General features: G+C 40.7%; 1 protein-coding gene across 3 annotated transcripts in view; it reads right to left on the reverse strand.

Moving 5' to 3' along the window:
• Positions 1-27,772, reverse strand: part of DDAH1 (dimethylarginine dimethylaminohydrolase 1) — a 344,576-nt gene that overhangs the window by 28,113 nt on the left and 288,691 nt on the right. For 2 of the 3 annotated variants that reach the window (XM_060202273.1, XM_007524745.3), the window contains 3 exons: positions 19,427-19,526; positions 14,455-14,528; positions 11,286-11,405 (listed from right to left, as the gene is read on the reverse strand). In XM_060202273.1, the coding sequence (XP_060058256.1) occupies positions 11,286-11,405; positions 14,455-14,528; positions 19,427-19,520 (288 nt within the window). In that variant the 5' untranslated portion in view covers positions 19,521-19,526. The remainder of the gene's footprint in view (positions 1-11,285; positions 11,406-14,454; positions 14,529-19,426; positions 19,527-27,772) is intronic. The other variant, XM_060202272.1, reaches the window with a different exon arrangement.

Consider the following 27,772-nt stretch of genomic DNA (forward strand, 5'->3'; position numbering starts at 1 on the left):
TGCCCTATCATGCAAAAGCATTTTATTTTGGCCACCCCAACCTTGTTGGCATACAGCTCTGGGAATATTGTCAGATAAGGCAACTGCTGCCAGGAACAGCAACATAAACAGTTGTTAAAACCTTATAGGCAATTTGGCTTTGTGTTTTCATTTCTCAGCTCTGGCACAGTAGGTTAAGAAAATTATTTTGTGAATTGAGTGAATACAACTAGAACAGACAACCAGGTAATAAGACTAAATTAAACCTGCAGTGGAGTTGTCAGTAGGCCTTTAATAGCCCAGACCCAAAGTGGAAAATCTTGTGGCAACACAGTATAATTCCCTGTGACAACACAACTAAAAATGCACTATTTATTTATTTATTTTCCCTTTTGTTGCCCTTGTTGTTTTTCACTGTTGCAGTTACTATTATTGTTGTTGTTGTTGATGCCGTTGTTGTTGGATAGGACAGAGAGAAATGGAGAGAGGAGGGGAAGACAGAAAGGAGGAGAGAAAGACAGACACCTGCAGACCAGCTTCACCGCCTGTGAAACAATTCCCCTGTAGGAGGGGAGCCAGGGGCTGGAACTGGGATCCTTATGCCGGCCTTGCACTTTGCACCACCTGTGCTTAACCGGCTGTGCTACTGCTCGACTCCCTAAAAATGCACTCTTTGGCTTCCCATTTTATTCACCCTGATACAACTTAGCTTTCACTCTGTCTTCTGGATTCTGATACTGCTGTTCTAGTTGTCACAAAAGGAAATTCCAGGCAATAAAAAACAAAACAAAACATACAAAATCCAAAAAACTTTAAGGGGTTTTCCACATTTGTTTTGTGTAAGGTATCTATACAAAATAATACTGACATTTTTGAACATAAAATACATGCTGAGGTTGAGTCAGAATCCGAGGAAATACAGCCTGCGTAACCTCTACTCTATCGTGAGTCAAAATGGAATGCTATGCAATTTAAAGCAGATGCAAAGTAGTTTATGTTCTCATTCAAGGAATTCTACAAATGAAGTCAGTTATTTTAGGAAGAGATAAGCAGCCTAAAAGGCATTCTATCAAGCTTCACTATGAGCACTTTAATTTAAAATTACAAGTCCACTGGAATTCCAGTTAGTGGGCTTCATGAAGTTCATTTACATGACAAAGACAGAAAAAATGGAGGGGCGATCTTATAATTCTTTTGTTACCATATCCTCTTAGCATTTCTATGAAAAGTATTTTAAAATGACAAATCTTCTGTATACAAAAGACTGTCCCTTTTTAATAAAAAGAAAGGCTATTAAAATAACACAGAGGCCAAAGGGAGAAGGCGGTGGGTTGAGGAGGGCAAGAATCGTCTTCCTGCTGCAGGGCCAGCACATGACATGGCACAGGCTCCCAACTTATCAGGACTGAAGTCCCAGGAACTCTGGTAGCTCAGCTCCTCCCTCATCACCTGATTCCTTTCAGAAAAGTTTTAGCAAAGTGTCATTCTCTCCATTTCTCCCTTTTCCTTCCTCTCCTCCCTCTATTCATCCTTCCTTCCTTTCATGACCCCCCTCCCACCTCAAATGATTGGAGCACTGAAAACTACCAAAGAGATTTAAGGTTGAAATCGTTACTGAGAGTCCCTCCCAAGGGTAGAAATCATAATCTGTCCTGTTAGAGCATGTCATCAATCCAGCTTCCTGGAAGGGAAGTCAATGTTGGCGTGGATCTAGAAAATGAACTGAGTGAGCTGTGGTGTGAATCTATTCTTAGAGGATACCATGATTATAAAATATATGATATATTTGCAATTAAAAAATATCTATTCTTAGGACATTTTTTTTTGCCTCCAGGGTTATTGCTGGGGCTTGGTGCCTGCACTATGAATCCACTGCTCCTGGAGGCTATTTTTCCCATTTTGTTGCCCTTGTTGTTGTGCTTGTTGTCATAGCTGTCTTTGTTGTTGGACAGGACAGAGAGAAATGGAGAGAGGAGGGGAAGACAGAGAGGAGGAGAGAAAGATAGGCACCTGCAGACCTGCTTCACCGCTTGCGAAGTGCGGCTCGAACCGGCATCCTTACCGGGCCTTTGCGCTTTGCGCGGTGTGCGCTTAACCTGCTGCACTACTTCCCGACTTCCTCTTAGGACTTTTTTTTCCCCTGTCACAACTCTAGGTACAATTAATAATTAGAAAACTGTTTATGAGCCAGCAAAATAGCACACTTTTATAGTATGCTGCTTCGTCATGTACATGACTTGGGTTAGAGCCTGACCCCTACTGCAACGAAGGAAGTTTGAGGAATCCTATTGCAATAGTTTATGTCCGTTACTAAATGACTCATGTTTCTCTAAAAGACAGCTAGTGGATAGTGTCACTCATATGTCCAATGTAAAACAACACACAGGGGGCAGGCGGCCGGTAGCTCAGCAGGTTAAGTGCAAGAGGCGCTAAGCGCAAGGACCTGCGTAATCCCCGTTTGTGTGAGACCTTTCCTTTCATAGTATTCTCTAATTCCATTCCAGGTGTTCCACTCCCCAATAAAGTCCCCAAACCTAGATATAGTCCAGGTCCCCTGAGATAGAGTATAGGTTCACCTGTGCCCATAAACTAGGGGAAAAATATATACCTGAAAGCAGAAGTACACAAGAGCATGCAGGGAATACCCCCAACACTTCATCTGCACTATTACAGTCTTTAGGTCCATGATTGTTCAACAATTTGTTTGACTTTGTATGTTAACTCTCTTTTCAGCCACCAGGTTCCGGATGCTGACCAGACTTCCCTGGACAGACGACCCCATCAATGTGTACTGGAGCTCCACTTCCCCAGAGACCCACCCTACTAGGGAAAGAGAGAGGCAGACTGGAAGTATGGATCGACCAGTCAACGCCCATGTTCAGCGGGGAAGCAATTACAGAAGCCAGACCTTCCACCCTCTGCAACGCACAATGACCCTGGATCCATACTCCCAGAGAGACAGAGAATGGGAAGGCCATCAGGGGAGGGGATGGGATATGGAGATCGGGTTATGGGAATTGTACCCCTCTCATTCTATGGTTTTGTTAATGTCTCCTTTCTTAAATAAATAAATAAATAAATGAGAATCCCCTGTTTGAACCCCCCCTCCCTACTCCCCTCCCCAACTGCAGGAAGATTGCTTTGCAAGCGGTGAAGCAGGTCTGCAAATGTCTTTCTCTCCCCCTGTCTGTCTTCCCCTCCTCTCTGGATTTCTTTCTGTCCTATCCAACAACAATAACAATAATAACAACAACAAGGGCAACAAGAAAAAAAAAGGGAAAAAAGTAACCTCCAGGAGCAGTGGATTCATAATAGTGCAGGCACCGAGCTCCAGCAATAACCCTGGAGGCAAAACAAAACAAAACAAAACAAAACAACAACAAAAAGAACTAAACATGAATTTGTAAAAAAAAAAAAAAAAAAAAGAAAAAAGAAAAAGAAAAACTAACCATATTGACTTCAAGACTTTTGTGAAAACTATGATGGTTATTACTGGAGTAAGGGTCCAGGGGTGAGGCAGGGGGGTGGGCACTGAACTGCGGTGTGGGGTCAGTGTGGAACTATACTTCTGTAATTTCATGGTCTTTAAAATTTTTTTCTATTATCTTTATTTATTGGATAGAGACATCCAGAAATGGGGGGGGGGGAGAAACAACTGTAGCACTGCTTCATCACTGATAAAACTTTCCCCCTGCAGGTGGGGACCAGGGGCTCGAACCTGGGTCCTTGTGCATTGTAACCAGGTGTGCCACAACCTGGCCCCTAATTTTATGATCTTGGAAACCATTATTAAATCACTTAAAAAATAAATTAAGGGAGTCCAGCAGTAGTGCAGAGGGGGGTTAAGTGCATGTGGCGCAAAACACAAGGACCAGTGTAAGGATCCCGGTTGGAGCCCCCATTTCCCACCTGCAGCAGAGTCACTTCACAAGTGGTGAAGCTGGTCTGCAGGTGTCTTTCTCTCCCCCTCTCTGTCTTTCCCCCTTCATTTCTCTCTGTCCTATCCAACAACAATGACATCAATAATAACTACCACAATAAAACAACAAGGGCAACAAAAGGGAATAAATATTTTAAAAATAAATTAATTACAAAAAGAAAAAAGGTTTGTCTGTTGAAAAGAAATATAGTGTACAAGGTAAAGCAGAAGAACAGAGGTTTGAGAGTTAATTTCTCTAAAGTAATCACAGGACACTTCCGATGAGAGAGAGAGAATTCTGGAATTTAATAATTCAATTATAACATACAAAGTACTTTTCTGGCCCATGACTGTCTTCTCTCTCTTTCTGACTCTCGGCTTTTCCTAGATGCTGCCTTCCAACTTGTGAAGTAATGGAAAAATTATTTGGAGACTGGCTTCTTTTGTTCAATTTATGACTTTGAGCAGCAGTTCTATCTGTGCAGCAACTGGAATTCTAGTTTTCTTTGAGAGGCAAACATTCCTTCTGGAAGAGTTCTAGTAAGTGTAACACCTGTGCATAAGTGAATCCTACATTATTTCCTTTCATATATAGAGGTCCAGGATGAAGGTGCTAGTTGCCCATGGTAGGTGCATGAGGGAAAGGATGGAAGGTGTGGGAGAAAAGGCAATGAGGAAGAAGGTTGCTCTAAAACTCATTTTGTGGGCAGGGTTTGGATGTTACAATGCTCAAGGACCCGGGTTCAAACCTTTGGTCCCACCTGCAGGTGGGAAGCTTCACCAGCTATGCTTCAAGTCTCTCTCTCTCTCTCTCTCTCTCTTTGCCTCCAGGGTTACTGCTGGGGCTTGGTGCCTGCACCATGAATCCACTGCTCCTGGAGCCTATTATTTTTTTTCCTTTTTGTTGCCCTTGCTGTTTTATCATTGTTATGATTATTATTGTTGTTGTTGTTATTGATGTCATTGTTGGATAGGACAGAGTGAAATGGAGAGAGGAGGGGAAGGACAGAGAGGGGGAGAGAAAGATAGACACCTGCAGACCTGCTTCAACACTTGTGAAGCAAACCCCCCTGCAGGTAGGGAGCCGGGGGCTCGAACCAAGGGCTCGAACCGGGGGCTGGAACCAGAGTCCTTATGCCGGTCCTTGCACTTTGCACCATGTGCACTTAACCTGCTGCGTTACTGCCAGGTATCTCTTTGTTTTTCTATCTCCCCCTTTCCTCTTGATTTCTGTGTCTTTACTAAATATAGAAATATTGAAACAACAACAACTGTGGAGTCATTTAAACTCCATTGAAAAACACTAGTCTTGCTTAGATAACAGTATTTCTCGGCTAAGATGATATTAAATATCTTTAGGAATTTGTTCAAATCAACTTAAACTCCAGTAGCTTGGCCAGAGCCATGATAAAATGTAGCAGCAATATGTCCTCTTTTCTTCTTCCTCTGTATTAAATATGCTGTCTGTTAAAATGTATTAAATATATCCCGCATTAAATGTGTTCTGGGCCTTTAAGCAAAGGATTGCTATAATCTTCCTAGAGAGATTTTTTTCATTTAAATAGACGAAGCACACACTATTCAATACACTACAACCTAGACAGGCATGATGACTATCTCCTTAAGAACTTACTTCATTAACCAAGAATAGATTGCAACCCATTATAAAGTGTTTCAAATGCAATAAGGCTACCCAGATACCCTCGGGCTCTCAGCTCATGAATATGTAAGAAGTGGTTTTCAGATTCTGAAGGAAACAAGTATTCACCAAGCAGTGATAGATGTGGGAAGCAATCAAGCTTTCAGTGTGTAGCATAGGAGGGCACAATTCATTCCTGTTTAAATGGTATAGCCTTCAAAAAAGATGCCCAAGCAACCAGGAGTCTGTCTCTCTTTAGGGGCAAGAGTAGTAATCAAAAGGTGTAAGGGGATAACTGATAGTTGTATCATATTCACATTTTCTGAGATATGTAAGATTCACATGCTAGCAAAAAAAAAAAAAGGGAAATAGCTGGAGAGAGGAGAAGGGAAACAGGGTGTGCGGCTGGAATAAGCCCATGGCAAAATAACTGGGTGAGTTTTTCCAGTAGAAAACGAATTCTGTGGGCACTGATGCACCTGGTTGAGTGTGTGTATTATGAGACTCAAGGACCCTGGTTTGAGCCCCGTTTTCCCACCTGCAGACGACACTTTATGAGCCCTGAAGCAGGTCTGCAGGTGTCTCTCTCTCCCCACCCCCCTTTTGCCTCCAGGGTTATCACTGAGGCTCTGTGCCAGCACTATGAATCCACTGCTTCTGGAGGTCATTTTTCATCGGATAGAACAGAAAGAAATTGAGAGGGGAGGGGAAGATAGAGAGAAAAAGAGAGACAGAGAAGCAGACCTGCTTCGTCGCTTATGAAGTGACCACCCTGCAGGTGGGGATCTCCTTGTGTTTCATACTGTGTGCACTTAACCCGGTATGCCATCGCCCAGTACCCTTTCTACCTATCTCATTCTCCCCTTTCAGTTTCCCTCTGTCCTATCTAATAAAATGGAAAAGAAAAAATAGAGAAAAAAGAAAAAAAACCTCAGAAAGAAAGAAAGAAAGAAAGAAAGAAAGAAAGAAAGAAAGAAAAAGAATACCGTGAGGTAGACAGTTGGAGAAAGGAGAGAATCAAAGCCCTGAAAACCCTATTCTGGAACCACGAGAAACTATTAACAGTTCTTTGTTTTCTCAGATTTCAATCTTTTTTTTTTTTTTTACCTGAAAAATGGGAACTACAAAACCACTATGGTTTCATCACTTAGGAATGATGTATTTGTCTTGATTAATTCATTTTTTTGTCTGTCCATATCAGAATTTGTTTCTCCAAGTTAGTGGTAGTACTCATCTCACTATCAGTTTTCTTGACTGTCAAAATTGTCCTCAAATAAATAAACAATCTAATATATATATATATATATATATAAAGCACTGCTTAACTCTGGTTTATAGTAGGGCAGCAAATTGAATCTGGGACCTTGGAGCCTCAGGCATGAGAGTTTTTTGCATAATCATTATGTTACCTCCCCTGCCTTGGTATATTAAGTCTTAATTTAGTCCAACCACCTTCTTCTGACCTGAGAATAAGCCCCTCATGATGACCTCATGATTTTTTTTTATTCCCTTTCGTTGCCCTTTTTTTTTTTAATTGTTGTAGTTATTGTTGTCTTCATTGCTGGATAGGACAGAGAGAAATAGAGAGAGGAGGGAAAGACAGAGGGGAAGAGAAAGATAGACACCTGCAGACTTACTTCACCGCTTGTGAAGTGTCTTCCCTGCAGGTGGGGAGTTGGGGGCTCAAACCAGGATCCTTCCGCTGGTCCTTGTGCTTTGCACCACCTGCGCTTAACCTGCTGTGCTATGGCCCGACTCCCTGACCTCATGATTTTTCAGTTCAGTTTGTCCTCTTGTCCTCAGTACACAGTAAGGGAACATTTTTGATACTAGGAACATGGCAGGTGAGCATCTGCCAACTCCCTAGGCCTATGGTGTAAGGAAGTACATTGATGTTGGAAAATATGATGTCCAAAGACTATCTTTTCAGTCAGTGATGATTACTTACAGTTTTTTGACACAGAAAGTTACAAGTAGAGAGTGAGCATTGTTATTAATACTGACTAGGAGGACTATAAAGTCCTCAGAGGATGCCCTAAAAAATATACTCTTAGCTATGACAATGGGAAAGTAAGAATGAATGAGTGGAGAAATGTCAGTGGATTTTCAAGGTATCCAATGCAGATGGCTTTTCCAGGTTATCACTGGTCTTCATTTCTGTCAAGAGGGTCTTATTCCTTTTTTTTTTTTTTGCGAAAAGAATGATGGTTCTGAAGGGGCACATCTGGTTAAACGTGTACATTATAGTGCGCAAGGATCCAGGTTCAAGCTCCTGGTCTCCAACCTGCAGGGGGAAAGCTTCACAAGTGGTGAAGCAGGGCTGCAGGTGTCTGTCTGTTTCTCTCCCTCTCTATCTCTGCCTCTTAATTTTTCCATCTCTATCCAATAACAGATAAATAAATAACAACATAAAGAAAAAAAAAGAAATCTTAAAAAAAAAAGGTGATGGTTCTGAAGGAGTATGATCTCTGCTCAGTGTCCCGTGAATGCCCAGAGCTCTGCTTCCTGTGGATAAACATCTTCTTACTTTTTAAAATGTCTTTATTGGGGGGTTAATGGTTTACAGTTGACGGTAAAATACAATAGTTTGTACATGTGTAACATTTCTTAGTTTTCCACCTAACAATTCAACCCCCACTAGATCCTCCTCTGCCATCATGTTCCAGGACTTGAACCCTCCCCATCATCCTCCAGAGTCTTTGACTTTGGTGCAATACACCAACTCCAGTCCAAGTTCTGCTTTGTGTTTTCTCTTCTGATCTTGTTTCTCAACTTCTATGAGTGAGATCATCCCATATTCATCCTTTTGTTTCTGACTTATCTCACTTAAGATGATTCCTTCAAGCTCCATCCAACATGAGGTGAAGAAGGTGAATTTGCCATTTTTAATAGCTTCCTTCTAACTTTTAAGTCTTCTTCAGACTTTACCTGCTCTGTCTTTAATTGCCTGTTCAGGAGCTCACAAGTAACCCCTTTTTTAGTTGGGCTAGTCAGCTCACATCTCATGTATGATGCTATCTAGTCTTTGGTTATACCAACTCCCCACCTGAACACTCATTCCTGGAATCCTGCCTATCAGAGCTTTCAAGAGCCACACCTCGTCCATTGTCTCTATCAAGTTCTCTTTGACTATCTAGCCCTAAGAAAATTCTCCTCTCTCCTAAATATAAGGCAGATCTATTTCATATAATGTAGTTCTGGCTAACCATATATATATGTATATATTTTGCCTCCAAGGTTATTGCTGGGGCTCGGTGCTTGCACTACGAATCTAATGCTCCTGTAGGCTACTTTTCTCCCCTTTTTGTTGCCCTTGTTGTTCATCATTGTTGTTGTTATTATTGTTATTGCTGTCATTGTTGTCGGATAGAACAGAGAGAAATGGAAAGAAGAGGGGCAGACAGAGAGGGGAAGAGAAAGACACCTACAGACCTGCTTCATTGCCTGTGAACTGACCCCCCTGCAGGAGAGGAGCCGGGGGCTTGAATGGGGATCCCCTGCGCTGGTCCTTGTGATTTGTGCCATTAAGTGCACATGGCACCCCGCCAACCATACTGTAACATCCCTTAGTTTATTATAGGCTAGTTTCTCTATAGACTATTCAAGCTAGGGACCCACTGAGTCAAGAACCAAGTTATTTGCATTAGGGACCTACTTGGACTTAATTTTCTAACTTGTTTACCCAAGGGGGTTCTTCATGATAATCACACAAAGGCACTGCTCCCACCTTCTCCTTCACTTATAATCAGTTTTAGACATAAGCAGATCAACTCACCCATCATGATTAGATAATCCATTTAGTCTTTTTGAGAAAAGTGGGGGGGGAATGAAAGCCAGCTGCACTGATTGAAGCGACTGCAGGTAATGCAGAAGGGAAACGGGATTACAGCAGAAAAGTAATGACCTAAAGGAACAAATGAACTGTATACTTGGGGGCACAGATTTTATCTCTTTGTCCAAGTGGAATTCCACCATTAGTGGCTTACTGATATGTTTTATTGTCCCTGAGAAGACGGAGCAATATCATCAGTTATCAGTTTTATGAACAGGGGTTGGTCACAGTGTAGTTTCCTCACCTGTAAAGTGGAGATAATACCACCTCTTTCATTCACCAGGTTATATATAAGGGTCTAATATGGCCCAAGCACAAAAGTATATAATAGTAAGCAACACTGACAAGGTTGTCTTTTTATTTTATTTTATTATTATTTTTTTCCTTATTAAGAATCCAGACCCGGGGGCCAGGTGGTGGCACACCTGGTTGCGTGCACATGTTACAATGTGCAAAGACCTGGGTTCAAGTCCGCTGTCCCCACCTGCAGGGGGAAAAGCTTCACAAGTGGTGAAGCAGTGATGTAGGTATCTCTCTGTCTCTCCCTCTCTATCTCACCCTCCCCTCTTGATTTCTGACTGTCCCTATCTAGTAAATAAATTAAGATAATAAATAAAATTAAAGAAAAGAATCCAGACCTTCTCAGAGGGTTGCTAGCTACAGAGGAAAAATATGCCTTTCAATTATAAAGCATTGTGACACCACAAGGCTTTCTTCATTATCCATGACTTACACTTTTTAAAAATTCAATTGCTTGGGCCAGGTGGTGGTTGAGTGCACAGGTTATAGTGCGCAAGGGCCCAGGTTCATGCTCCCCAGTCCCCACCTGCAGGGGGAAAGCTTTGGGAGTGTTGAAGTAGTGCTGCAGGTGTCTCTCTGTCTCTTTCCCTATCACACCCTTCCATCTTGATTTCTGGCTGACTCTATCCAGTTAATAAATACAGATAATAAAAATTAATTGCTTTGTCACAGTAACATTACCTGACACTTGATTTATAAGACTATATATGTTTTAGAGGTACAATTTTATTTTAAAATATTTTTATTATTGGATAGAGACAGAGAGAAACTAAGGGGGGAGACAGAGAAGGAGAGAGACAGAGAGAAACCTCTACAGCTCTACTTCACCACTCCTGAAGCTTTCCCCCTGCAGGTGGGGACCAGGGGCTTGAACCTGGGTCCTTGTACACTGTAATGTGAGCACTTAACCAGGTGCTGGCCCCCTGGCCCCTAGAGGTACAATTTTACATCTGATTAAATTATGTTTTCCCACAGTACATGCCCATTACCAAGTGCCAAGATCCCTCTTCCACTTCCCATTTGACAGCTTCTACTCATCATCTAGCTGTGCAATGTGAATAAGTCATAAAATTAAGAGGTGGGTGGGGATTTACTAATCTCATCTGTGAAATGAGAGAAAAAAATAACCTAAAATGTAAGGAATCCAAATACAGATGAGGAAGTTAAGATTTTTAGGACCTTTCTCAATCACTGCTTTTGGAAAGGAGTACTATGAAATAATTCAGTTTTATAAAAAGGATGAGAAAAAGATAACAGTCTTTTATGCATTAACTACCTGACTTAAGAAATAAAAATCTTATGAGAAACTGCACTGGTGGTATCATGGTCCCCCACCCCACCCCACCCCACCCCCCAAAGCAAATAACTGTGATGAGTTTGATGCTAATTATTTGCAATTTGGATTCTCTCAGAACCTAGTGTGTGAGTAGGAATGGTTTCATCCACGAAGAGCCCTTACACTTAGGTGTTTCCGTTTACTGGTGAGTGGACTGGAGCACAAGTGTGTGTGAGAGCTCAAATACCAGCCTGCTCTCTTTCTGCCGCCCTGTTTGCTGAAGACACAGCAGATATTAGAATCCCTGCTGCATTTAGAGGGAACCACCTTTTGTATTTACCTTGAGGGCCTTCTGTGCTGGTTCACTGGATCCAATTGCGATCAGGTTAGGCCCAGCCATGCTGCAGAAACTCTTCAAATGCAAAGCATCAATTACCGGGACTGTGGAGACCGCATAGTCCTATGCATATAATAGAAACAGGCAGTTTGGCACTGCAGAGTGAACACCCATTCTAAACCTATCAGAAACACGCCCGATCATCTGGAGATTGCCAGGGACTCTGAGTATCAGGAGGAAGTACTGGGAACCACATGTTTTGTTACTGCTAGGTGAGTCCAGTCTGCTTCTCAAAAGAGAAGAGAGATACAGCTTCCTTCCATATGCATGACTGTTTCAATAAACTTTTGAGGCTGTTTACCTCATGGAATGGACTATGTTGGAAGGATCTATCTGAATATTCTGTGCACAGTGAGTCTCAAGTGTTTTGGAGGAATGAGAGCTTCTTTTAAATATTTATTTTATTTATTTATTCCCTTTTGTTGCCCTTATTGTTTTATTGTTGTTGTCGTTGTTGGATAGGACAGAGAGAAATGGAGAAAGGAGGGGAAGACAGAGAGGAGGAGAGAAAGATAGACACCTGCAGACCTGCTTCACCGCCTGTGAAGTGACTCCCCTGCAGGTGGGGAGCCGGGGTTCGAACCGGGATCCTTATGCCGGTCCTTGTGCTTTGTGCCACCTGCGCTTAACCCGCTGCGCTACAGCACGACTCCCGAGAGCTTCTTTTATAGCTCTCATTATAGCTCTCTTTTATAGGAATTATAGCTCTACCTAAGGAGTCTGGTAAACCAATGTATTGATGTCAATCTATAGCATAAAATGACTCTGGCGGTTACCTGCGTTAAATATTTCTCAGCAGTTGGCAGGGACCTAAAAACCTGCTATTCTTGATTCTAAACTGAAAAATTTACATTTCATGTCAGAGTAATTTTAATCTCTAAATTAAAAAAAAGTCAGTTGTGCTAGGAATATCTACCAGGTGGTTATAGGATTATCCACTGGGCAGAAACAGAAAATGTCCACCATACATTATTGCTACATGGTAGTCCCCAAAAACCTACTTACCAAGAATTTTTAAATCTTTTTTTATTAGCATTTAATCTTGATTTACAAAATTACAAGATACAGGGGTACAACACTACACAGTTCCCACCAGAGTTCTAGATTCCAAGTCCCTTCATAGTAAGCTACAGAAGTTCTCCCAAGGTTGCAGACGTGGGTTGACTATGATTTCCTTTTTTTTAAAGATTTTTTTAACTCCCTTTTTGTTGCCCTTGCTGTTTTACTGTTGTAGTTATTATTGTTATAGGATAGAGAGAAATGGGGAGAGGAGGGGAAGACAGAGAGGGGGACAGAAAGAGAGACACCTGCAGATCTGCTTCACCGCTTGTGAAACGACTCCCCTGCAGATGGAGAGCTGGGGGCTCGAACCAGGATCCTTACGTCAGTCTCTGTGCTTTGTGCCACATGCGCTTAACCCCGATACGCTACCACCCAACTCCCGGTTGACTATGATTTCTACAACCCTCTGTTTATACTTGTATATATGTGGCCCTTTTTTTTGGGGGGGGTTTTCTCATCTTCTCTTTCTTGCCAAGTCCTACATACAACTAACATTACATGCAAATATCCCTCCCCAGTCTTTTTTTTTCTTTTTTCTTTTTTCTCCTCTGGTTCCTGATGAAGTGGAGTAGAGAGACCTTTGGTCATCTTCCCCCTATAACTTCTCCCCCACTGGGAATATGGTTCCAAATAGTTTTTGGGGTGCAGAAGGTGGGAGTTCTGGCGTCTGTAACTGCTTCTATACCGGACATGCTGTTGGCAGGTTGGCCCATACTCCCAACATGTTTGAAGGGAGTATTGCTGGGGCTTGGTGCATGTACTATGAATCCACTGTTCCTGGAGGCCATTTTTCTCCATTTTCTTATAGGATAAGACAGAGAAGCTGAGAGGGGAGGGGAAGATAGAGAGGGAGAGAAAAAGACACCTACAGACCTGCTTTTGAAGCCACCCCCCTGCACATGGGGAGCCTTGGGCTCGAACCATGATCCTTGAGCATGGGTTCTTGTGCTTAATCTGGTGTGCTACCATTTGTCCCCAGAATTGTTTTTTTTTTTTTTTTTTGCCTCCAGGGTTATTGCTGGGGCTCAGTGCCTGCACTACAAACCCACTGCTCCTGGAAGCTATTTTATCCTTTTGTTGCCCTTGTTATTTTATCATTGTTATTATTATTATTGTTGTTGTTATTGCTGTTGTTGTTAGACAGGACAGAGAGAAATTGAGAAAGGATGGGAAGACTGAGAGAGGGAGAGAAAGATAGACACCTGCAGACCTGCTTCACTGCTTGTGAAGTGACCCCCCCTGCAGGTGGGGAGCAGGGGGCTCAAACCGGGAGCTTTACACCGGTCCTTGTACTCTGCGCCATGTGTGCTTAACCTGCTGTGCTACTGCCCGCCCCCCCCCCAATTTTTTTTTAAGCACTGCTCAGCTTTGGCTTGTAGTGGTACTGAGGGACTGAACCTGGGAATTTTGGTGTCTTGGGTAGAAAAATCTTTTTGCATAAGCATTTTGCTTTCTCCCCAGTCTGAGAAATTTGTGTTTGATAGTTTCTGAATCTTCTAGAAAATATAAAAATATCAGGTGGGTGGGGGGAAGAATACAGATCCAAAAAGGATGACAGAGGACCTAGTGGGGGTTGTATTGTTATGTGGAAAACTGGGAAATGTTATGCATGTACAAACTATTGTATTTACTGTTGAATGTAAGACATTAATTCCCCAATAAAGAAATTTTTAAAAAAATTTAAAAAGAAGAAGATGTAAACAGAGGGGAGAAAATTAACAGTCTCTGCATAATATTCCCTCTTGACTGTGGTCTGGGGGGTGGCGCAATGGATAAAGCATTGTATTCTCAACCATGAGATCCCGAGTTCAATCCCTGGCAGCACATGTACTACTAGAGTGTTGTCTGATTCTTTCTATCTCTCCTATCTTTCTCATTAATAAATTAATAAAATCTTTTAAAAAAAAGAAAACATAAAAATATTGGGAATTATTTTGCAAAATTGGTGACATTAAATGTCGTTATTCATGACACCTTGATTCAGTGGGTCTGCGAGGATGACTCAGGGAATCACTGTGCTCCAGGCATCAATCATTCTTTACCTACCTACCTTGAAAGTGTCAGCCAGGATTTCAGCACCTCGTTGATTTGTCCTCTTGGAAAGTCCCACAAAAAATTCTCTGCCTACAATAAATGCCATGAAACATAGTAAGTGGTTGGCACCAGTGGGGGCATGATGTTTCTTTTTTAAAAAAAACATTCATTTATTATTTATTGGATGGAGATGGTGAGGAATCGAGAAGGATGGGGGAGACAATGAGGGGAGAAGAGAGAGTGACCTGCATGCAGCCTGCTTTACAGCTCCTGAAGCCCCCTCTCTCTCCCCACAGGTGGAGACTGTGGGGCTTGAACTCAGGTCGCTGTGCACTGTAGAGTGTGTGTTCAATTAGGTGTGCCACAGCCTGGCCCCCAAGGTATTTCTTGATTTATAAATAATGATCTTAGATCATAGCAGAGGTCTTTTCTTCCCCACAGAGTGCATCTACAGAGGGTTCGTGACCTTCATCTTTCTACAGATAAGATCTCAAACTACTTTTCCACTGAGATCAGTTTTTTCATAGGAACAAGTGGTAGGACAGTAGTTGATGAGGACTTGAGGGAGGTGGAACTAGAGAGCGTTTATGAAAATTTCGTTTAGAAAGATGAAAAAACATTGGTGATAGATGATAGTACAACTATATGAATGTCGTTAAGGCCTTTTAATTATTTAACGGAATAGTTAAGTGATTAAAATACTTTTTCAAGAAATCAAAAAATAAACTGCTTAGGAAACAGTAAAATTAAACTTAACAATTTAATAGCAGTGATATATTACTCGTATTTTCTTTTTTTTTTTCCTTAAAGAAAAATATCAGACATCCTTGGTAAAGTTAGATTCCTTTTTTTCTTTTTTTATAATATCGATGATGTAAGGGCTGAAGAAACCATCTGGGTAAATTACTTAAGATATTTTATTAGTGGTTTAATAATAATTAACAAGACTGTAAGATAACAGGGGTACAATTCCATATAGTTCCCACCACCAGAGTCCCTGTATCACCTCAATTGGAAGCTTCCCTATTCCTTATCCCACTGGGAATATGGATCAGAATTCTTTCTGGGGTACAGAAGGCAGAAAGTCTGGCTTCTGTAATTCCTTCTTCACTGGACATGGACCTTGGAAATCTACCCATAATGGGTAAATTATTTCAATTTACCTTCAGGCCTTCAGGACTGAGCTCCAAGAGAATATTTTTAAAACTACATCCACTTATTCAAAATAAAAACATCAAATGGGGTGCTACTTACAAAGTATAAATGTTTAGGAGATGGAACTTTTTACTAATTTGACTTTCCTGAAATTCTGCAATTTTTCTTCTGAGAAGTCACTAAATAAAAATGGTCTCCTAGTTATAGACAAACAAACAATTGCAGCAGAGAGGATTAGGCAATACATAAAAGAGGGGATTCTTATAAATCCCTGAGCTCAGTGGAAAAGAATTCCACATGAAATGTGAAAAAAATATTCAAAGAAAAATTGTTATATCTTTAACCTAGAATTTTAGGGTAAGGTGTAAGAAGAATAACCACGTAGAACTTAATTGACTGAAAAATGCTACAAACTTAATTTCCATGATCTTCTTATAAAAGAGGTAGATGACATAGGTCAAAATATGCTATGTCAAATTCTAGGGTTCATGCTGTTGGCAGAGTAAATTGATCATTCGTCTTTCTGACTACTTTATTTGAGTGATAGCTTCCCTGTGTATTATACAACACTTAATTGTTCCCTTACCTTTTATATTTTTAGTAAACTGATAATTATATGTATAGATGCTTAATAACATTCTTGTTCAATTGATCTTTTTAATAGGACTGCTTCATTTCAGAAGTGATGGTATTCCTGAATTTCACTACACTGTGAAGCACAGGACTGACCCTCACATTTTCAGTGGCACTAGTGTTCAGGTGGTATCACTCTGATTTCTTCACTGTAATTTCCCTCTAAACTTTTTTTTTTAACTTCTGTATAATGGTTTTAATATCCTTTGATGATCATCAAAACAGATTCATTATTTGACTATACAACTGATTTTTCTGTTAGAAAACTAAAAAAAAAATCTATAAGAGATTTATAATAATAAAACAAATCTCAAAATCCCAAATATGTATTCTACTTGAAATAATTTATAATGAACAGATAGGCTAAATACTTGGGTCTTCACTTCACATATCAACTGTTATAGTAGTGAGTTGGTTGGTATTACAGTAACTTATAATAAGGATTTTTAATTTTGTTTTATATTGTTCTACTATTTTTTGATGAGCTAGGAATTCCCACATGAACAGTTGCATCACTCCTAGTGTGCTTTGTCATTTAGAGAAAGAGGGAGAGGGAAGAGGAGAAGGTGGTGGGGAGGGAGAGGGAAAGGAGGAGGGAAAGGGAATTCACAGCACCATGTGAATTCATCACTCCTTTCTACACCACAGTACTTCCATACAGTGCTGGGACTTGAACCTGAACTGTGCATAAGGCATGTGAGCTCTAGCCTTAAACCAGAGCTAGAGCTAGAGCTAGAGAGAGAGCGAGAGCGAGAGAGAGAGAGAGAAAGAGAGAGGAAGAAGGAGGAGGAGGAGAGGAAAGAGGAGGAGAGAAGAGAGGAGATATATTTCTGGAAAGAAAAAAGAGAAAGCACAGTAAATACTACAAATCAAAAGGGGAAACAGCTATAGTTAGTGTAGTTTGAAACAGATACTGAGAAGATAACGAGAAAATTTTGAAAACAGACTGAATTGAAAAAACCTTCAAAAAGAGAACTCACCAACACTGACTCAGAAAAACCTAGTCATATAATCAGTAAAAAATACAAATCAGTTTTAAAAATTTCTACATGCCTAAGGCTTTAAGGTCCCACGTTCAATCCCTAGCACCACCATAAGCCAGAACTGAGCAATGTTCTGCTCTCTCTCTCTCTCTCTTTAAAGTAGAATAAAAACTAAAAATATTTCCCCACAAAGAAAGTACCAGGTTCAGAGGATCTGTTTATAGGTTATTTCAACTAAAGATTTTTTTAAAAAAAAAAAGCACAATTCAAAACAGAACAGATTTTTACAGATTAAAAAATTAGGAAATATCCACTAATTGTGTTATGAGGTTAATATAAGTATAAAAGCCAAAGATAACAAAAAATAAAAGCTGCAGGTCATAGTAATAACAGGTCTTAATCAAAATGTTAGCAGAATAAATTCAACATTATATTAAAAAGGAAACTGTATAATAACTAAGTTGATTTCACCCCAGCAAGGCTGGTTAAACACAAAACAGTAGTCAAATAGTGTAATTATCCACTTTACTAGACTAAAAAAAAATCTATTAATAATATAATCATCTCATTGAACTGAGAAGACTATATCACCTGGAATTACATTTCTAGGTATTTAGAGAAACTGTCATGTATATCCCCAGGACACATGACACAAGCATGTACATACTGAAAACTGGCCAACACTAAAGTACACATCAGCAGCAAACTGAATCAGTACATTGTGGCGGTCTTACAATTGGATACCACAAGGTAATGAAAAACAGTATAGTTACATGTACTGAGCTAGCTAAAAAGCAGGAGAAAAATCACACTGGAGTTTACATAGTATGATCCAAATCATACAAAATTGTAAGACAAGAAAAGCTACACAACACATAATTCAGGAATACAAATATTACGGTAAACTCAAAGTGAGACAAGGTGATGATTCATAAACATTCAGGAAGGGTAGTGGTTAGTTCAAATTGGGAGGAGGGAGATTTTAGGAAGGGGAATTCCACGGTCCTGGCAATTTTTTATTTCTTAAGCCAGGTGATGGACCCTGTGTTCACTTTTTATTGATCTTTCAATTGAACTAAAACATTTAATTCCTTTTCTTATGCTCCATATTTCACAAAAATAAATAAATAAATGTAGAGGTAAGTTGATGTCTCTCTAAGAGAACAGGACTGAAACAACTGTCAGTGGCTATTCACTTGACAGCCAGATTTCTCAGTGGAACTGGACTTGGAGAGAAGCTTCCCTTGTGTCCATTTTCTGATCAATTATTTATTTTTTATTTTTTAAAGCTTTTTTTTTAAAAAAAAAATCTTTATTTATTTATTGGTTAAAGACAGGTAGAAATTGAGAGGGAAGGGGGTGATAGAGAGGGAGAGAGACAGAGAGACACCTGCAGCCCTGCTTTACCACTTGTGAAGCCTTCCTCCTGCAGGTGGGGATCGGGGGATCGAACCTGTATCCTTGTGCACTGTAACATGTGCGTTCAGCCAGGTGCGCCACCACCTGGCCCCCTTCTGATCAATTATTAATGAAGTTCTGAATTACAGGAGGACACAGAGCACATGGCAAATAGTCCAAATTTAAGTTTTTCCCTGCCTCTCTACCTCTCTGTCTCTATCTAAAAATAAAATAGTATGTCCACAAACAGTTGGAAAGGTTAATGTTAACATTACCATTTCTCTAGTAGACATATTATAAGCACTGTAACAATTGATTCTAGTTAGTTCAATAATAATATCGGTCTTTATCTTATGTTGAGTTCGGGTATTATCCATTTGGCATTAAACAGAGTCAATTTGCACCCAGATTATTTCAATTCGTCTTGCCATCTGGGAAACAATTATTTGTAAATGACACATCTTGAATTAAGAATTTTTCACCACACTGTGTAACAGATATGCTGTTGTACAATACAAATCTATATAACCACCTTGGGGAACATGGAAGATCCCACCTATCAAGTAATAAGTTTTATTTAAAATATTCTCTTCCAATATGCAAATGAAAGAAATGGGAAGCACTGAAAGAACATACACCCAAATACTGAAGTGAACTTTGAATGAAAGGCTATTTTTTTCTTGTGTAGTTTTCTGTATTCCCCAAATTTCCTGCATTAAGAATTTTGCTTTGGTAATTACAAAAAGGACTATTATTAAAGCAACTCTTTTGAGGCAAATATCAGAAATATATGGGACAAAAAAAGTAAATCAGATCTACCTGTGAATAAGACGTCTCCTCCGTCTAAGGTTGCATTTTCGTCTTTCATTTCTACTATATTGAGCTGAAGTTTTGCTAATGCTTCTTTCATCATGTCAACCTGTTGAAAAGAAAATCATTCAGATGAATATCCCACCATTTCCTAGGATAAAAGCCAACTATCTAAAACTTGTAAAGAATGAATCATTTTCCCATGTACACACACACACACACACACACACACACACACACACACCCTTGTGAATATATGAATACGTGTAGTACAGTATAGACCATCTATAACCATTTGCAAGCGTAATTACCTACAGGAATTGTCCTCTTCTAGCCCAAGCCCAGGACAATATTACAGTTCCTTCCCCATCGCCCCCCTTTTTCTGTTGGATAGTTGAAGGACATTGTTGGAGGCTAACTAGGGCAGTATTTGAATAGTCTCTAATTAGGTACAGGAGTCAAGAAAGGGAGACAGTACACTGATTCCTTCTACCTTTGCCGGATGGTAAAGACAATTTAAAACTTTCAGTCAATCAGTGAGTCAAAGCTCATACATACAGTGTAATAGGAGGAATCAATGATAATAACCAGTAGTTGATATCCCACCTCACAGAACAAACATGCCTTTCTATTCAAATATTTTCTTTTAACAAAATTTTATTGGGGAGAGTTAATGAATTGCAGGACATTTGTCTACACATGTGTAGTTACCCAGTTCTGAATAACAGATGTCTGCTACATACTCTGGTACCTTCCCCCCCCCCCCCAGTCTCCTCTCTTCCCATTCACTCTCCAGAATCCCTTGCTTTGGTGCGGTACCCCACCCTTTCTTAAAAAATATTTTATTTTGTTTATTTATTTTTGCCTACAGGGTTATTGCTGGGGCTCAGTGTTTGCACTACAAAGCCACTGCTCCTGTGACCATTTTTTTGGATTTTCTGGACAGGACAGAGAGAAACTCGGAAGTTAGGGGAAGATAGTGAGGAAGAAAGAAAGATGGACACCTGCAGATCTGCTTCACCACTTGTGAAGCGATCCCCTGCAGGTGGGAAGCCCGGGTCTTGAACCAGGATCCTTGAGCGTGTCCTTATGCTTTGTACTATGTGTGCTTAACCCAGTGCACCACCACCCAGCCCCTTTATTTTATTTTATTATTTAAAAAAATATTTATTTATTCCCTTTTGTTGCCCCTGTTGTTTTAATGTTGTAGTTATCACTGTTGTTGTCGTTGTTGGTTAGGACAGAGAGAAATGGAGAGAGGAGGGCAAGACAGAGAAGGGGAGAGAGAGAAAGACAGACATCTGCAGACCTGCTTCACTGCCTGTGAAGCTACTCCCCTGCAGGTGGGGAGCCGGGGTCTCGAACTGGGATCCTTATGCTGGTTCTCGTGCTTTGCGCCACGTGTTCTTAACCCGCTGCTCTACTGCCCAACTCCCTATTTTATTATTTTTTTAATGAGGGAGAGAGAGAGAGAGAGAGAGAGAGAGAGAGAGAGAGAGAGACACCAGAGCACTACTCAGCTCTGGCTTTTTGTGGGGCTGGGGACTGAACCTGGGATCTCAGAGGCTCAGACAAGAAAGTTTTTTTGCATAAGCACTGTGTCTCCCCAGCTCATACCCCACCTTTAGTCCAAGTTTATTCCATGTTTCCCCTTCCTAACTCTGTCTCTCATGTGGAGTCATCCAGTATCCAGCCCTCTCTTCCTGACCTAACCCACCCCACACTTTTCCTCTTGCTTCCGTGAAAGTGAGGCAGAGATTCAGTTCATAGAGTTTCTGTTCTGATGTCTGGTCTTTGACAGTTGGCTTTGGCTCACTACCACTGGCCATTCCACTCTGTTCTTTCTGCCGTCCCTTTTCCTACACACTCGCTGCTTTTGTTGCTGATAGTTTTTGAGTTTCCATTCTAGTCTACCACAGATGACCTCATCTGAAGTTAGAATTCCTTTACTTCTTTTCCTGTAGGATACCTTTTAATGGTGCTTGCAAGGCAGGGTTGTAAAATGTTAGAGCATGTGAGGTTTCTATGTAGATTTAAACTGTTATTTAAGCGTATACTCTAACAGATGTTAGGACTGCTAGAAAATATATTTCAGAGACTTTATATAATTCTGTGGTATACTCTAAAGCACAGAGATAATCTGGGCCAAATTAGGGAGCAGTTCTAGTGAAATTTACTTTAATGTAAGAAAAAAGTACACAAGGCATAACACATGCCCTTTGAAATCCACATTTTAATTCAAACCCTGTCAGTATCCCCAGCAAGCGAACTGACTCCAAGTCTGTATAACATCGAGCACAACTGGCACTGGCACATTACTGGGAAGGCTTGAAATCTCTTGGGAAGCATAGGATATATTCTATAGAAACCTGTGTCCCAAATGACCCTGTTTGAAACCTCCTGTTTGAACCCTCCTGTTTGAACCCTCCGTGAGAGCGATCCATGTCTGTGTCTGGAGCACGGCTGAGACATATCATGAGCTCTGAGGGGAAGCTAGTCCTGCCTCGGTACACCTGCTTCCTGCCTCGATGAAGACCCCAGGTCTGCCTTTGCTTGTTCTCATTAATGAAGTCCTCTCTAAAATAAAGAAAACTGATCACAGCAGAGACATATGCAGAGAAGATATGTGTAAAAGGCAAAAACAGGAGCTGGCAAGAGAACGGGCAAAGCGGGCAACTCTCCTACAATGCAGCACACCCAGTCCACATAGTAAATTGTTATTGAAAAACTTAGGAGATGTAAGTATAGCAGATTAACTTCTAGTGTGAAAAAGTGCAAATACTTAAGGACCTAGGTTTAAGTCTCTGGTTCCCATGTGCAGGGGGGAAGCTTCACAAGCCATGAAGCAGGGCTGCAGGTGTCTTTCTCTTTCTCTGTATCTCCACCTTCCCTCTTAATTTCTCTGTCTATATCCAATAAATAAATAAATAAAGTGCAAATATTATGTCAACAAGTCTGATATTCACGGAGTCAAAAACATTAAGGACGATATAAAATAAAACGATTATTACCTCTCATCTTTGACCTGGAAATCATGTAAAAATTCCACACACCAGAGTGACTCAGAACAATAAAAATTATTTCCCTAGATGAAACGGTCATCATGTTGTAATAAATACATCTAGTGACCTCTCTGAACACCAGAATAGGTGTTCCTTTGTAATAGGAAATGGAATTGTTGCTGTAGCACAAAAAAGAAGCAAAACAATAATTATCATGACTTGTTTGGCTACAGTGAATCCAGGGAAACACAGAAATGTTTCCTTCTGGCTTCTGACGATATGTCCTTGGAAAATTCACTGAGCTTACAAAGAGATATGATGCAAAAAAAAAATTGTTCCTTTTTTTTTTGCCTGTAGGGTTATTGCTGGGCCTTGGTGTCTGCACTATGAATCCACTGCTCCTGGCAGCCATTTTTTCCATTTTATTTAACAAGACAAAGAGAAATTGAGAGAGGAGGAGGAGGAGATAGAGAGGGAGAGAGGATAGACACTTGCAGCCCTGCTTCACTGCTTGTGAAATGTCCTATCTGCAGGTGGGGGGTGTGGGCTCGTAGTGCTACGTGCGCTTAACCAGGTGCGTCACTGCCCACCCCCCACCTACCTTTTTATTTCTGGCACCATTAAATCTTTAGTATCATTATAAATATTTCAAAAATTATTCAGCCATAATGTCATTTTGGTCTGAAAAGTGTGTATGCAAGATCTCCACTCAGGAACTTTTACTGATATTTCTAAAGTTCAAAGAGAATAGAAGCAGGGAAGCTGGTAGTGCCAGCTTTAGAAACACGATTACTTTAAATGTCCCGTGTCTTTCGCATTAAAGTTCCGAGGATAAAATGCCGTGGTTTCTTAAAAGTTAAAACAGCTGCATTTACATGAAAAAAAAAGGCCAGGTTCCAGATGTCATCAGGATGCCGGCCAGGCTTCCCTAGACTGAAGACCCCACCAATGTGTCCTGGAGCTCCGCTTCCCCAGAGACCTACCCTACTAGGGAAAGAGAGAGGCAGACTGGGAGTATGGACCGACCAGTCAACGCCCATGTTCAGCGGGGAAGCAATTACAGAAGCCAGACCTTCTACCTTCTGCAACCCACAATGACCCTGGGTCCATGCTCCCAGAGGGATAGAGAATGGGAAAGCTATCAGGGGAGGGGGTGGGAAATGGAGATTGGGTGGTGGGAATTGTGTGGAGTTGTACCCCTCCTACCCTATAGTTTTGTTAATTAATCCTTTCTTAAATAAAAAATAAAAAATAAAAAAAATAAAAGGCTTTTGTACACAGGCTGTAGTTTAAAAAATCAATTTAGTGGTATCTCTATAAACAAAGTCACTAGAATGGGTCTATACCACAAACACTGGTGATGATGTTATGTTCAGAGTTAAGTACATGGAAAAGATTTTTTTTTAAAAAAAAAAAACTCAACCATCAAGTAAACAGTTTTGAGAATTGCAGGACCACATGGCATCAGGTTGCCAATGCTAATCCCAGGGAAATTTCTGGAAAAGAAACAGGAGATGCTGAATCCAGATGGGATTCCTTGAAGAAGACACACCCCAGTGTAAACAAGACTCAGAATTGCCCTCTAACACGAACCCAAAGCCAGGCAGTTAGGCAGGCTGTTAGAACAAGTAATAGAACTAGAGAAGTGGCGATTTCCAGTAGGAAAAGATCCAAGCCATGGCCCTTCAAGAAACTGCCCATTCTGTGGTTAAACAATCACACTTCAGGTCGACTTCACTTTCAAGAGAAAAAGAAAAACTGAAAACAACGCACCCACCTTTCACACCCACCTTTCACAGAGACACTAGCCTTGCAGAGTAGAACTTAGTATTACTCATGGTGCAGAGAAAGTGGGACAGTGTTGATTCCAAGGACTGAGTTGAATGGGTCATTTTAGCCCATGAAATTTGAAATAGGGGGTAAATCAGACAAATGACCTACATGAAATTTAAATATGACTATATGATTTTAATATTCTAATCCAAGGATTAACAAGCACTTTCTTCCTTTTCCTCTTTTGATAAGTTCACATCTTACTATGGTAGGTGTCTATAAAACACTCTCACCCCCACCCAGCTTTGGTCTTTTTTCATCATCATGTACCAAGGCCTGAAAGTTCTCCTGTTCCCCACCCCTCTCCTTGCCCTCCTTTCCCAGAGTCCTTTGCATTGGCACAATACACCAAACCAGTTCAAGTTTTACTTTCTGTTTCCCCTTTTTTGTTCTTGTTTCTTAAGTTGTACCCATGAGTGAGATGATTTCTTATTCATCCTTCTCTTTCTGGCTTATCTCACTTAACATGATTCCTTCAAGTTCCATCCAAGATGAGGTGAAGGTGACTTCATTATTTTTAATAGTTGAGTAGTTTTCATTGTGTATATATACAACTTTCTTAGCCTGTTGTTGGACATCTGTTGTTGGACATCTAGGTTGCTTTCAATTTGGGCCATTACAAATTATCTCTTGCTGTTTTTTTTTAAGAGTTTTTTTTAAAAATTATTTATTTCCTTTTGTTGCCCTTGCTGTCTTATTGTTGTAGTTATTATTGATGTTGTTGTTGTTGGATAGGACAGAGAGAAATGGAGAGAGGAGGGGAAGACAGAGAGGGGGAGAGAAAGACAGACACCTGCAGACCTGCTTCACCGCCTGTGAAGCGACTCCCCAGCAGGTGGGGAGCTGGGGGCACGAACCGGGATCCTTACGCCGGTCCTTGCACTTTTTGCCACCTGAGCTTAACCTGTTGCGCTACCACCTGACTCCCATCTCTCTGTTCTATTCTATCTTTCCTCCTATCTTTTGCTGACCACTGTAAATTCAGACCACTTCTGCTGTTTCTTTCCTTTTTTTCATCTTTATTTATTTATTGGATAGAGACAGACAGAACTTGAGAGGGTGACTGAGAAGGTGACTGAGAAGGGAGAGAGACAGAGAGACACCTGTAGTACTGTTTTACTGCTCGCAAAACTTTCCCCTTGCAGGTGGGGACCAGGGGCTCCAACCCTGCACATTGTACCATGTGCACCCCCACTCAGCCTCACCGCTGCTGTTTCTAATCACATATCCTTTTTTCCCCCAAGAGTTGTGATGAATTTCATAGTGATTGTGTTTTCTCTTTCTTTACTTCCACCCTTCTTGTCTTCTCCTCTTCTCTTTCCCTCCCTCCCTCTCTCTCTCCCTCTCGCTTTTCCCCTATTCTGAAGTACAAATGTTTGAGCTAAGTGAAAGGACAGGGCTACGTTTATTATTTTTTTGCCACCAAGGTCAACGCTGGGGCTCAGCACTTGTGTGACAAATCAATCGCTCCCAGGAATCATTTGCTTCTTCTCCTTCCTATTCCTCCTCTGCTTCTTCCTTTTTCTTTTTTATTTGATAGAGAAAGAAAGACATCTGCAGCACTGCTCCACCGTAGGTGAAATGTCTCTCACTGTAGGGAGTGGGTGGGGAACTTGGACTCTGGCACTTCTGTATGACAATGTGTGTGCTTTACCAGACATCCGCACCACTGCCTGGCCCCTGGGGTACCATCTTCATCATCACTCCACTGGGAATGCAGTGCTGTGATCAAGGGTTTAAACGTCAATCTTGCTACTTAATAGCCAAATGTCTATAGTCGGAGCTGCAGTCTTCTGATCTTTAAAATGGGTATTCAGTCACAACCAGACCAATTTTCTAGACTTCTCCTGGTCATCAAATGCATGTACATCATCAAACACATGATGAATGATCCAGAAGTATTAGATGACCTTATTTTGATGAATGCTACTTTGCGTGTACTCAGTAATAAACACTTGCATTATAAGGCTGACCCACAAGAGAAAAATATGTTGCTTTTTCTTACAAGTTTCTTATATTTTACCACCTCATGACAGACCCCATCTGCTTTTCCAGTGAAAAAAAATCACAGTCATTTCTGCAAAGTCAATGTAAAATTAGAGCACATGTATTGAAGACATATTTAAACTTTAAATCATTGCAATCTGATTTTCCTTCCAGTTTCTGGAAACTGGAAGGCTATGTGGTAGACTGCTTACATCATCTCTGCTTTGAATATGCTCTCTAGAAATACAATATAAGGTGGGCTGGGGGTGTGCAGCATAGTAAGATGTTCTGCAGGATTCGGAAAAGCATCAGCAGAGATAACCGAGGATGATGATTTATTGAGGACATCTCCATTTTACAGGATCCATTCAATCCCATGAATTCCTTCTCTCGAGCAATATACTTTTTTTTTTTGCCTCCAGGGTTATTGCTGGGGCTCAGTGCCTGCACCATGAATCCACCGCTCCTGGAGGCCATTCCCCCCCCTTTTTGTTGCCCTTGTTGTGGTTATTATTGTTATTGTTGATATCGTTCATTGTTGGATAGGACAGAGAGAAATGGAGAGAGGAGGGGAGACAGAGAGGGGGAGAGAAAGACAGACACCTGCAGACCTGCTTCACCACTTGTGAAGTGACTCCCCTCCTGCAGGTGAGGAGCCGGGGGCTCGAACTGGTATCCTTATGCCGGTCCTTGCGCTTTGTGCCATGTGTGCTTAACCCAACCCCTTCTGTATACATTTTTTTTTTATCCTCCCCATCTCTTTTCTTAGTATCTTCTTTAATGGCTCTCACTTATCCTATCATGTTCATATGATCACCCTTTCTTCTTCTTAAACTCTTTTGGGCTCTTCTCAATTGAGGGAAGAAATAGATACCTGAATGCAGGCTCTGTTACTTATTAGCCATGTGGTTTGGGATGACTTAATCTCTCCGGGCCCAGTTTCGAATCTGGGAGTGGGATAATGTTTTCCTCTCTAACAGGGATTCCATGAGTAATAAGCAGGTACACATAGAGCATCTGGCTTAGTGACTGGTATACTGTGTTCAAAGCCAATAGTGGTGAATATTTTGTCCTAAATTAATTCAGTGTGTGCTTTGGGCCCAGGATCTTTTTTAAAAAAATAAATTGAATATAAAAATACAATTTTCAACATTAAGTAAAGTATCTTTTGATACCAACTCTTCTTTCTTTCTTAAAATCTCCATAAATCTCAAACCAAATATAAAATATACATTTTATTGGCATGATGAATGCATAATGCCTTGTAACAGTACTATAATTAGTGTAATACTCTATTTTGATGCCAATATTGTTCAGCTGGTCCTGTATAATGTTGACTTTTTTCCCCTTTATTGGGGGATTAATGTTTTACATTTGACAGTGAATACAATAGTTTGCACATGCATAACATTTCTCAGTTTTCCACATAACAATACAACCCCCACTATAACGTTGACTTTTAAAGCACATCTTCCTTTTAAAAATATTTATTTTAGACAGAGACAAAGAAATTGAGAGGGACAGAGGTTGATAG

This window comes from Erinaceus europaeus, chromosome 11 (genome assembly GCF_950295315.1).
Source record: "Erinaceus europaeus chromosome 11, mEriEur2.1, whole genome shotgun sequence".
Lineage (NCBI taxonomy): Eukaryota > Metazoa > Chordata > Mammalia > Eulipotyphla > Erinaceidae > Erinaceus > Erinaceus europaeus.